Source organism: Myotis davidii, unplaced genomic scaffold (genome assembly GCF_000327345.1).
Source record: "Myotis davidii unplaced genomic scaffold, ASM32734v1 scaffold281, whole genome shotgun sequence".
NCBI lineage: Eukaryota > Metazoa > Chordata > Mammalia > Chiroptera > Vespertilionidae > Myotis > Myotis davidii.
This window is the reverse complement of record NW_006293784.1, coordinates 110439-124244: the sequence shown is the minus strand read 5'-3', so window position 1 is coordinate 124244 and position 13806 is coordinate 110439. Positions and strand designations below refer to the sequence as shown.

The 13806-nt window shown below is 34.9% G+C and overlaps 2 protein-coding genes across 3 annotated transcripts in view; both read right to left on the bottom strand.

The window, feature by feature from the left end:
* WDR89 (WD repeat domain 89) overlaps nucleotides 1–13806 on the bottom strand; it is a 98723-nt gene that overhangs the window by 46269 nt on the left and 38648 nt on the right. The window lies entirely within an intron of this gene.
* The window catches only part of SGPP1 (sphingosine-1-phosphate phosphatase 1), a gene marked incomplete at its 5' end in the record, with an annotated part of 41918 nt that continues 38870 nt past the window's right edge, over nucleotides 10759–13806 (bottom strand). The window contains one exon of the mRNA XM_006767631.2: nucleotides 10759–13047. Within this exon, the coding sequence (XP_006767694.2) occupies nucleotides 12496–13047 (552 nt within the window). The remainder of the gene's footprint in view (nucleotides 13048–13806) is intronic.

Below are 13806 nucleotides of genomic sequence, written 5' to 3'. Positions count from 1 at the left end.
GAATATACAAGCAAACAAATAAACCAGAAAATTTCAATGCTGTGAACAAAACACAACAGGATAATTTGATAAAGAAAAAATACAGGCACTAGGGGTTCCATTAGATAAGTGACCAGGGAAAGCTTCATTGAGATCTGAATAATGAGGGTAAGCCATCCATAGGAAGAGCTAGGGAGAAGTGTTCCAGGCAAGGAAGATGGCAAAGGCTTTGATGCTTGAATCAGAGAAATAGGCCATTATGACAGGAATGGAGTTTAAGGCAAAGAAGTAGCTAGAGGCCAGTTTATATAAGCCCTTGATGACATTATGAAGGTGTTTAAATTTAACTTCAACTACAATGGGAATACACTAGGGGTTTTTTAAAAAGTGAGTGGCATAATCTGATTTACATTTTTAAATGTCTGTGTGTGGAGAATGAATCAGTGGATGGATAAGGAAGTCAGTGTGGAAGCAAGATCAGTAGGCTATAGGACAGTGGGCTAGGCAAGACTTGATGCTGCTGCTGCTTTAGGGCTGGGTGGAATGAAGAGAGGTATTCAAATTATTCTTTGAAGGTAGATGGATTAAGAAAGGTGGAAGAATGACAACTAGATTTTTAGATGGAAAAATTGAGGGGGTGATAGTACCACTTACTGAGATGAGTAGGACTATGTTAGGAACACATTTAGTGGAGAAAATCAAGAGTCCTGCTTTGTACATGTTAAATTCGAAGTGGAAATCTAAGTGGAAAGGTCAAATAGACATTGGGATATATGCATCTGAAGCTTGGAGAGGGAGAAGATTGAAGTGGAGTGGTCCAGGAACTGGTTGAAATTATCTAGGGCAAGAACGTAGATAGAGAGGGTAAAATAGCTCAGGAATGAACTTTTAGGCATTTCAACATCAGGGAGTAGGCAGAGGAGAAGTAGCCAGCAGAGGAGACTGGGAAGAAATGTGATATAAAAGAAAGTGTTTCATGATGAAAAGGGTGTGGACTGTGAGGAATGCTGCTGAGAATTCAGGAAGATGACAGAAGATGACACTGGATTTTATAACATGGAGGTTGTTGCTTACCTGAATAAGAGAATTTCACTGAAGTGGTGAGGATGGAGGTCAGATCAGAATGAGTTGAAGAGAAAATAAAAGAAGAGGACAGAAGAAAGTATCACAAACAGAAAACAAGATGGCAGAAAAAGCCCAATATATCAGTAACCCCAATAAATGTAAATAAATCAGATTCACAGATGAAGGGAGATACCAAGACTTTCAGATTTTATTAAAAACACTAAATCTGAGTGTATGTTCTTTTTTTTAATAGTTGGGTTTTTTTAATATAATGCTTTGTTTTTGTTTTTTTTTAACATATTTGTATTGATTTTAGAGAGGAAGGGAGAGGGATAGAGAGAGATAGAAACATTAGTGATGAGAGAGAATCATTGATCAACTGCCTCCTGCACGCACCCTACTGGGGATCGAGCCCACAACCCAGGCATGTGCTCTTGGCTGAAATCGAACCTGGAACCCTTTAGTCCGCAGGCCGACACGCTATCCACTGAGCCAAACAGTCCAGGGCTGAGTGTGTGTTCTTTAAGAGAGATATCTTAAATAAGACCACACAGAAAATTTAAGATAAAAAGAAGAATATGTCATGTTGATAAAAAGAATTACCCATCAAGATAATATGACATTCATGCATATAATATGTACATGCACCTGACACCATATTTTTGAATTATGTGAAGGAAAAACTAACCAAGTTATGGAGAAAATAGATACTTTCATAATCATGATCGTAAAAGTTAAGAAACTTCTCTAAGAAATGAATAGATCAAATATCACCAAAATAGACTACTTAGCTATACTGATTTGAAAACAAGATAACAAGCTTAATCAAATAACTATATAGAGACCTTTTTCTTCAAAGATTTTCTTTCAACAACACATGGAATATTTTTTAAAACTGACCACATATTAAGTTACAAGAGAAATGACAACGAAATCCAAGGTAATATAGAGGCCAAATTTTCTGTTTACACTTTAATAGAAGTAGAAGTCAACAGCACAAACACCTTAAAAACTCACTATAAATTTGAAAACAAAATAATACTTGCACATAATACATTGTATAAATAGAAAATATGAAATATTTAGAATTAATGCAAATAAAAGCACTAATACTGAAACTTGGGAGTGAAGCAAGAAGTTCCCTTGAGAAAAAGGTGTAACCTTAAGTGAATTTTATTAGAAAACAAAAATGATTTAAAGCAAATTAGCTAGAAGTTATGTTTTAAAAGATATAAACCCTAAAAAAATAAATAAAATAAAAATAATAGAAGAAATTCATGAAATAGAAAACAAAACACATTTTTAAAAACTGATAAATTATTCTTTGAAAAAACTACTAAAATAGAAAAACTTCTGAAAATACTGATCAGTACCAAAAGAAACAAAGTAGAAATCAACCCTATTAGGCAAAAATAATCAAAATAACTACACCTACAGCTCACTAGCACTGTTACTATTGTAACTTCTACCAGAGGCTATACAGCACAAAGACAAGAGAAAGAAATGAGGCATAGTTTTAAAAGAAAAAGTCAAGCCCAGCTGGGTCTGAACCAGGCGGTCACCAGATTGATCCCTGGTCAGGGTATATGCCCAGATTGCGGGCTTGATCCCCAGTGGGGGGCATGCAGGAGGTATGATGATTCTCATGTTAATGTTTTCATCTCTCCCTCTCTAAAATCAATAAAAATAAATTAAAAATAAAAGTCAAATGGCCATTATTTGCAGTTGATATCATTCACATAGAAAAAAAATGATCAGTACTACTATGGAAATAGTATGGCAGTATTACTATAAAAAGTTGGTAAAAATTAAATCAATATATAAAAGTTTGTGGCTTTATTTTACACCATAAATAGCCAATGGGAAAAAATTTTAAAGATAGCACTGACATATAAAAAAACTATAAAACAGAATAAATATGATAAAAATGGCTTAAGGTATTTAGGAAAAGTAACTGTATTGAGGGCATAAAGAAGAGCTGATTAAATAGATACTATGTACATAGATGAAAGAATGTAATCTTTTAAAGCTGTGATTCCTACCAAATTATCTTAGAAATTAATGTAACAACAGTATAGTGTAAGAAATTTATTAACTAGATTCTGAAATTCATATGAGAAAATAAGACTGTGCAAATGTCTAAGATAATTTTGAATAATGGAGAAAATTTATTAGATATCAAGAATTAAATGAAGTAATGTAAAGAGTATAGTATTGTAATGTATTAAAGTAAAAAGCATAGTGTACTAATGTTAAAAGTAGAGGAAACAAAGATATCAATGAAACAAAATAGAGTACCTAAAAATCGATCCATGCAAATACGGGAACTTAGTCTGTGATGTAAGTAACATCACAAGTAAGTGGTTCTTCAATAAATGATGTTAAGATAATTGATTAAAAATGATATTAAGATAAAAAGATCCTGTCAATGGGGGAAAAAAGAGACACATGTAATACTTTAATCAATAAAGAATAAAAAATTTAAAAAAGTAGGTTCCACATCACACACACAAAATTCAGATAGAGTAACTGTATACAGATGGGAGAAAAAAACAACCCAAATTCTATAAATATTAGAAGAAAATATGGGGACATATCTTTATGACCACAAGGTAGGGAAGGCTTTCATATATAAAACTTTAAAAGCAGAAGCTATAAAGCAAAAGATAAGTTTACTATTTTAGAAAAAAATTCATACTGCAAAAGATATGACAAAAAAAGGATAAAAGGCAAATGACAGAATGGCAGAAGACACTTGCAATTTTTATTTATAAAGAATAAAGGACTCCGTCCTAGCCGGTTGCTTAGTGGTTAGAGCTTTGACCTGCAGACTGAAGGATCAAGGGTTCAATTCCGGTCAAGGGTATGTACTTCAATTGCTGGCTCATCCTCAGCCCCGTCCATGCGGAAGGCAACCATTCAACGTGTCTCTCTCACATCAATGTTTCTCATTGTCTCTACGCCTTCCTTCCACTCTCTCTAAAAATCAGTGGAAAAAATATCCTTGGGAGAGGATTAAAAAAACAAAAAAGAATAAAGGACTCCTGAAATTGATTTTTAAAAGATAATTCAATAGCAAAATGGGCAAAAAACATGAGTAGGCAAGCCACAAAAGGAAACTCAAAGGCTAAGAGAGGGAAAAGTGTTCCACTAAGGAGTAGAGATACAAATAAAAATGAGATCCTACTTCATATTTTAGCCATAAGATTGCCAAAAGTAGGATGTGTTGGTAATGATAGGAAGCAAAAAGTACTATTTTTTTTTATTGCCTAAAGTATTACAAAGGGTATTACATATGTGTCTTTTTTTTTTTCCGCCCTTGACAATCCCCTGGCTCCCCTACCCCCCAAAAAAGTACTATTATTGGGAGTGTAAATGGTACATTTCTTTTAGAGAGCAATTTGGTGATATCTACTAAAATTATAAATGTGCATGACTCATAACCCAATAATTCCACTTTGGTTATGTACGCAAGAGAAACTCTTGCATAATTCCACAGGGAAATTGGCACAAAGCATTTATAGACCTTTTATTTTTAGCTTTTGTTTTTAAAAAATGTACAATTCTATGGGGTTTACTCACACAGTTGTGTGAGCATCACCACTATCTAATTCTAAAATATTATCACCATCTACAAGAAACCCCATACCCATTAGCAGCTATTCCCCAATCTCTCCCACCACCCCCAGCATGATTCATCTACTTGCTGTCTCTACAGATCTGCCTTATCTGAACATTCCATATAATGAAATCATACAATATGTAGTCTTTTATTATCTGAATTCTTTCATTTAGCATGATGTTTTCAAGGTCATCCATTTTGTAGCATGTATCAGTACTTAATTTATTTTTATGATTGAATAATATTCCATCTCACATTTTGGACATCCCACATTTTATTTATTCATTTATCAATTGATGGGCATTTGGATTGTTTGCACTTTTTTGATTATTATAAATGATGCTACTATAAAGACGTATGTACAGAATTGGGGGGGGGGAGGATTGGGGCTAATGGGGGGAATGAGGACACATTTGTAATTCCTTAATAAAGAATTTAAAGATAAAAAAAAGACGTATGTACAGAATTGGGGGGGGGGAGGATTGGGGCTAATGGGGGGAATGAGGAGACATTTGTAATTCCTTAATAAAGAATTTAAAGATAAAAAAAAGACGTATGTACAGAATTGGGGGGGGGGAGGATTGGGGCTAATGGGGGGAATGAGGAGACATTTGTAATTCCTTAATAAAGAATTTAAAGATAAAAAAAAGACGTATGTACAGAATTGGGGGGGGGGAGGATTGGGGCTAATGGGGGGAATGAGGAGACATTTGTAATTCCTTAATAAAGAATTTAAAGATAAAAAAAAGACGTATGTACAGAATTGGGGGGGGGGAGGATTGGGGCTAATGGGGGGAATGAGGAGACATTTGTAATTCCTTAATAAAGAATTTAAAGATAAAAAAAAGACGTATGTACAGAATTGGGGGGGGGGAGGATTGGGGCTAATGGGGGGAATGAGGAGACATTTGTAATTCCTTAATAAAGAATTTAAAGATAAAAAAAAGACGTATGTACAGAATTGGGGGGGGGGAGGATTGGGGCTAATGGGGGGAATGAGGAGACATTTGTAATTCCTTAATAAAGAATTTAAAGATAAAAAAAAGACGTATGTACAGAATTGGGGGGGGGGAGGATTGGGGCTAATGGGGGGAATGAGGAGACATTTGTAATTCCTTAATAAAGAATTTAAAGATAAAAAAAAGACGTATGTACAGAATTGGGGGGGGGGAGGATTGGGGCTAATGGGGGGAATGAGGAGACATTTGTAATTCCTTAATAAAGAATTTAAAGATAAAAAAAAGACGTATGTACAAGTTTTTGTGTGGTCATGTTTTTAATTTATTGGTTAAATACCTAGGAGTGAAATTGTGGGTTGTAGGATAACTCGGTTTATATTCTGAAGAACTGCCAACTGTTTTCCAAAATAATTGCACCATTTTACATTCCCACCCACAACTTATGACAGTTCCAATTTCTCTATATACTAACACTTGTTATTGTCCATCTTTTTACAATACTTTTATTGATTTCAGAGGGAGAGAAACATCCATGTTTTTTATTCAGCATTTTTTTTGTCTTTTAGTTCCGAATGAAATTCCCAAAGATTTTCTTCTCTTTTTTAAATTTATATATATCCATTTCCATTGCTAGCAAGATTTGTTGAATGAATTATACCATTACTGAAGTCTTTGGTATTTTCCCTATCCCTCTTTTTTTTTTAAACAAAGAACTATCTGTGTAGGGTGATTTTAGTAGGTTGGATTAGGTAACACCTAGTGGTGACTTTAAACCTTGTAATTCAAACAAAAGTTATGACAAAGCCTTGTAACCTCCTGTTATGTCCCTTCTAAAGCAACAAACTCATTGCTTCTCTTTGGAAATACATGAAACTTTCTTAGAGGGGCGCATACTAAATTTTCACAGACAGGACAAGTTATGCTCCCTCAGTACAAGTGGATTAAAATTTTTTTGATAAATTTTAGTATCCTAATAGAAATATTCCCTTCGTTTTTGCACACTTGATCTAGTACAGTTCATTAAATTTTAGAGAATATAAGTTAAACCACTCCACTATTTATGCGAGGAAACGCTATCTCATAGAAAATGGAGCTAGTGCCTAAAAGTCCAGCAAATGAGCCTGGCCAGTGTTGCTAAGTGGTTAAGCACCAACTATGAACCAGGAGGTCAGGGTTCAATTCCTGGTCAGGGCACATGCCTGGGTTGTGGGCTTGATCCCCAGTGTAGGGTGTGCAGGAGGCAGCCTATCAGTGAATCTCTCTCATTGATATTTCTATCTCTCCCACTACCTTCCTCTAAAATCAGTAAAAATATGTTTGTTTGTTTTAAATAAAGTCCAGCAAATTACAGTCAAAGTCAAAACAAAAATCCTGGTCTTTGCACTTCTTCATCCTTAACATACTGACTTGAGTCTATTTCTTTTATCCAACATACCTGTATTGTCATTGAATTTCTTGGAGAAAACAGACGGAATGGGAATATGAAAGTCAATGCTATTTTGGCACCAGCATCTTCACACACAATGGAATTCATACACAAAAAATTTTCAAGAGAAATAACAAGCAGCAGGGTGAGGATTTCAGAGAAACCACGGCTTGTAAGCCCAGCATCTGAACCAGCTTTCTTACAGACTTGCAAGGGCAAAAATAATATGTAATTTATGGCAATGGATCACACTGAAGTCCCCAAAAGACTTATGAAACTGTTCCATGAAAAGTCACCAAAGGTGTCCTAGGAATGCAAGTTGCAGATGAATGGAATGGCTACCCTTACAGATCTGCAATGGCTAGTAATATGTTTGAGAGCTGCTAATTATAAGGTAAATGTAAGACAATATGGTCATTATGTCTTTTAAATAGACACACACACATAACTCAAATAAGGAAGCAAAGGCCCTTCTGGAACAATGTTGAATCAGAAAAATTCAGGTGGTCATTGGTGTATTGTAGGTTACCGCACACATACGGACTGTATTGATGGTGTCTGTGATTTTACCAGCAAGCACTCTTCCTACACTCACCCCACAATCTTCCTGTTCCAAGCAGCTGGGATTAGTCAGATGTGTGATAGGCTCTTAGCTCCAGCCACAGTTCAAGTTTCATGGTCTCAAGTATGGTGGGATAAATATTAGGTTGAAGAACACCAACAGTATCCCTAGAGCAGTGGTCAGCAAACCGCGGCTCCCGAGCCACATGCAGCTCTTTGGCCCCTTGGGTGTGGCTCTTCCACAAAATACCGACTTCTGCACATGGGCCACGAAGTTTCAATCGCACTGTACGTGCGCGCCCACACATGGTATTTTGTGGAAGAGCCACACTCAAGGGGCCAAAGAGCCACATGTGGCTCGCGAGCCGTGGTTTGCCGACCATGGCCCTAGAGCATACCTGGAAATCGACAAGTCCTCTGGGAGGCAGTCCTCTGTATAGAACACACAAAGGCTCCCTGTAACTGGTCTTATCCTTAAGACACATTTCCTTATGGTCTGCTAGCACGTCTCTGGGTATGTCATCAGTTTGCTTTACAATCCTCTAGTGAGGTTTTGGAAGGTGGTATTGGATGTCATCAAGAAGACATGACCGCTAGTTGACCAAAAAGCTGGACCTGGGCCATTGGAGGCGCCCCACCTCCTCCCTTTTCCAGAGTGTGTATTCCTCTTGACTTCCCTGTTCCCAGCAGCTGCCCCAAGATACCTACAGCCTTGAGAGAATAAGATATCATTGAAACCCTGTGGATGGTATACACAACAACCTCAGTTAGGGCCTCTATATAAATTTCTAAGATTTGGCAGACAGGTGTATAGATGTACTCAGCCCTCCTAAGTTCCCTTGCTTTTATACCTGCCATCTTCAAATCTGGGGTGGCCTGCCTTTCTTTGGTCTCTCCCTGCCCTCCATATATAGGGGCCAGTTTCACATTATGGGGGCAGACGTTAACTAGACTTACTGTGGTGATCATTTCACAGTATATAAAAATATCAAATCATGTTATACATCTAAAACTAATATAAAGTTACATGGCAATATATCTTAATTAAAAAAAAATCGTGGGCCTGGAGACCTCAAGGGAGCCTTTAAATGTTAAGTAAAAAAACTGATCCTTAAAACCTTAATATATCTTGTCTACATTTTAATTATTAACACTGTAAATATAAAAATCACAGATTATAAACTGTACAAAGTAATAGTCTCCTGAACACATTTATATAGCTGATTACTAAAAACAAGTTATATCCATATATATACAGAATATTTTCTTTTCAGATTTTGTTTTAATTCTAAAGAAATTATTTTAAAACTAATTTGGATAAAAATCACATTCTATACAACAGGGAATTGTAATTACATGCAAAAACATTTCAAGAATCTAAATTATTATCATTTAAATATTTGCATAAAAAGTGACAAAATTCTTACCAGATAACTTTTTTTTTCCCAGATAACTTTTAAAACAAGAAGTAACAGATAGAATATTGCATAACTTTAAACTTTTTTAGATCATCAATATCTTTTAGCCTCTACTGAAAGGTGTAGAATTTTCCCCCAGAAAAATGCACATGCCAAAGCCTGTATAGGTACCGTGAGTATTCATTCTACATGTATTAGTTGAATGCCTACTGTCTCCCAGGGGTCCAGAATAGAGGCATAAGCTCTTTTTCCTCCTGGAGCTTACAACATAGAAATGAAGACAAAATATTTAAAAATACATAAGACAATGACAGGGTGTAATATATGCTAGAATGGATTTTGGTTTTGAGAACTTCTAATTTAGGACAAGGGGTAAACCTCAAATCTGAAGAGTAATCTATAATAATAAAAGTGTAATATGCTAATTAGACCAGACAGCCAAACGACCTTCCAGATGTCATTCTGGACATCCTTCTGGACGAAGCCATGGTGGTGGGGGCCGAGGCAGAGGCAGTTACGGGCAATCAGGCAGGCAGGCAAAATGGTTAGGGGCAATCAGGCAAGCAGGCAGAGCAGTCGGGGCAATCAGGCAGGCAGGGAATCAAACCAGCCACCTTTTGGTGTACAGAGGAGGGTATACGGGATAAGGCTCCAACCCAACCAACCAATGGAGCCACACAGGCCACGGCTGTTCCATTACTCTTTCTCAAACTGTTACCTCTTCCCTTTCTCAAAATAGCTCCTCAGCAGACAACAAGGGCTCGCTTAAGAAAAATGAATTCAACTATAAAGCTGAATTTTAAAAATTGGACCTATTGATGTCCAGATTAAATAGTTTTGTTTTTAAATCTAAACATTCTTTGTTAAAAAGAATGAAATTGCTTTGCCAATTAAAAAAAAAATACCTTTGCTGTATAAAATTGTGATTATATTTAAAATAAAAACATTTTAGTATTTATATATTCATCTTTATCAAATGTCCTAGAAAATTTGCCTTTAAATTATATTCAGATCATTGAATTAATTTTTATGCTGTCTTTGAAAGATACGTTATTAAAAATTACTTGTAAAGAAAACTAGTAATTTTGTAAGTCTGTAGTAGCATTGTTTCATATTAGATCTTATTATAATGAGTTTATGGAAGACCTAGTTTTTGCAATTCACACATAATGACATTTTTAAATGACAAATGAAATATCCATGAGTTGTGGTGGGTGGATAAAAAAAAAGACTATCCATATGTTTATTCTGCTTGAAAAAGTAGTTGTACTTAGTATTATGATTAATTCCTGAATTAATGAATTAACAGTCAACTAACTATAATACTGTTAGCCACAGATTTTACTGAAACATGTTTTATACATGAGTTTTTCAAAGAAATATTATGAAACTTTTTATTAAAAGTACAATGTCAAAATGATCATAAATGGAGCCCAAAGTCAACTTCAACCTTAAAGAATTACTTCAAAGTCTTCTATTACTGAAAACAACATGTTGATTTTGAATAAAATGCTTCAGAGGGAAAGCCTACTGGAATTGAAAACTCTAAACATATTTTATAAATCTCTACCAGATAATACTGAGACAAATGTATAGAAGGCAAACAAAACAAAACAGCCTGCAACCTGAATTTGGCTTTTATTTTTAAATATATTTAGCATGGAACTATCATAGAACAGAAAATAATAAAACAAAAAGAAATGGAATATTTTCAAATAACTTTAAAGCTAGATATAAAAATTAATAAGATAGCATGGACCCAAATTATAGGAAATAGTCCCTAAAATTTGATTCATTAAACACATTTTGAAAGAAAAGTTCTTTAAATGTTTTCCAACATACCAATATGTTCCCAAGTGCATTGGTTGCCTATTAATAGATAAAGGTCCCAAATTTGGTTGCTTTATTTAAAATGATCACATTCAGTATTGGTAAAAATTACCATGTCTCTAAATTCTCGATCAGAATTATAAAAATATGAGCTTTAATAGTTATACTGCCCAAAATAGAAACATCTTAAAGGATACTTCTGGATAATCAGATATTGCACTAAAGTAATTCCATACCTGATGCTCATTTATGGAAAGTTAACTCTCTTCTTTATGAAAAACTTACTACAAATAAACGTAATGTTAACCTAATTATAATTACACTTCAAAAATATAAAGGCACAGACAGAATAAAGAATAGTTTAATACTATATCAAATTTTCCTCTGAAAATTTGAAAAAAAAATAGGATCTAAATACTGATACTTTTTGATTTTATAATTTACCTTAAGTAACTAATAAGTCAGTATTAAAAGGTAACCGCTACACCCAATCCTTTCCAAATAATTTAGAAAAATGGTTTGTTTATATCTGAAGCTTGTGCATTGTCCCATCTATAAATTTCAATTACTTTTCCATTAACTGGAAACATCTACCTGTAGTATAAACAATCAAGACAATGTACAAAAAATATATCTTATTCCTATAACTTACAGTGCACAGAAAAATACTTACAAAAATGGAAATATTTGTCCATTTAGTTTCCCAATAAATTAGTGAGAAGGTTTAGCCCATTCCACATTTCTTTCTAAACAAAGGCTAAAGAATTGAGGGTGTTTTACTTCTAGCCCTGTTAGCTTAACATATTTTAAAAATATTTGCCCGATTACATGTAAGTTAAGATTAAGTTAGCATCTTATTTTTATATCACAGTATACATGGCATTTCTTATACGGCAAACAGAAAGGCACAATTAGCAAGCAATAAAATTCAGTACCTGAATTATTAAACTGATGTTCAGAACAATTGCAAATAAAGTACATTCAAGACAGTACAGAACTGGGGGGAAAAGGAATCCAAAAACTAATTTTTCTGAAAATTTGGTCCAATAAAATGCCTCCCATATTTAACATCATGGGTAACATGATGGCAGTGTAAAATGAGGCATAAATTAATATGTGGTAGCATATGAATTCTGGTCTAGTAATTATGCATTAATTAGGAAATGGCTCCCATAGTAAGTAAACATTAAATATATCTGTAATAAGAACATGCCTGTATTAAGTCCAAATACACAGGCACAACTGTTTGCATATTTATTATTGACTTTATAATACATCCCCCCCAGTTTAAAAATGTAGCTGTATTATTTTATATATAACATATATTAGATACATAATTGTATATTATGTACCTTAATATATATTATATCTTGAATCCATAACAGCACAAAACTCTCCAAATATTACATGAACAGTCTACATGAATACTAATCATATTTTCAGTGTTGAAATAGCTCAGCTCACCTAAACAATATCTGGATGTGCAATGGTAAAATGCACGAACTCATGAATTTACTTAATTATTTAAGTTAAATTCCTGCAAAAGCCTAACTCTGATTTGGCTTTTAACTAGAATATATTTTTAGAGATCAGTAACTGACACCCTTCTTTCTTATCGTAAACAATGTTTCTCCATCAAGAGATACCAATAAAGGAAAATATGTAAGGAGCCAAAAATGCAATAGAGAAACCAACCATTCCATAGGTAATGTACCGATAAGGGAGTTCAACTTCCATGTGCTGTCTTGCTTTTCGAACATCATCACATGGTATATTGAAGATTTTACAGGCTAAAGGAATGGTGAGCTTTTTCATTATTATTCTGACTAGTAGTACAAATACCATCCCTACAAGGATACGCAACATGGCTTTTCCAAGGAGAGTCACAGTAATGGGGGGCCTAACTAAAGGTAACGTATCCAGAGGAGGATCTAACATTAGACCCATGTTATAGGTAACATGAGAGCCACATGCAATTCCAGCACCACTTCCTAGAATCTCAGCTGTGTCTCCTCGGGATGTACTCCAGGTGTCAAGAGTGAAGGAAAAGATCCCCAAGGCTAAGTGAAGCCCAATGATGATTAATGGAGCATATTTGTGAGTTTGGTTGAAGTTGTCGATCAGGTCCACAAATGGATAGAAGATAGCTAAGATTAAAATGGTATATAGGAATCCAGCAATAATATCCTGGGAAAAGAGAAAAGTAGAGTTTTTAGTATAATACTAAATTTGGCATTAAAAATATATATATTTTTCATATTTCAAATGTTCATAAATACACATTTTAAAAAAGATGTCACTTTGTCAAAGTAAACTTTACTAACTGCATATAATGGGTACTAAAAACTTTTAATAATAATAAAAAAGACATTAAAAGAATTATGTTTTCATAGTTCTACCCTTTCATAAATTAATTTACAATGTAAGTTAAAAGTATATATAGCCCGGCCAGCGAGGCTCAGTTGACCTATGAACCAGGAGGTCATGGTTTGATTCCCGGTCAGGGCACGTGCCTGGGTTGTGGGCTCCATCCCCAGTGTAGGGTATGCAAAAGGCATAATTCTCTCTCATCACTGATGTTTCTTTCTATCTCTGTCCAGCTCCCTCTCCCTCTCTGAAATCAATAATAATATATATTTTTAAAGTATCCTATCTAATAAAAGACAAAAAGGGTAATTAACCGTACCTCTGCTACACTTCCCATCAGCTAATCAGGGCAATATGCAAATTAACTGCCAACAAAGATGGCGGCTGGCAGCCGTGCAGCTAAAGCAAGCAGGAGGCTTGCTTGCTCCAGTGATGGAGGAAGCCAAGGTTCCCCGCCTGCCGCGGCCTGCTCTGAGCCCGAAAGCAACAATGTTTCAACTATAGAAGCTAAACAAATACCCAGATACCTGCTTTCAACTGGCCATGGCCTCAGAGCTGGGAGCGCCAGTGACGGCAATG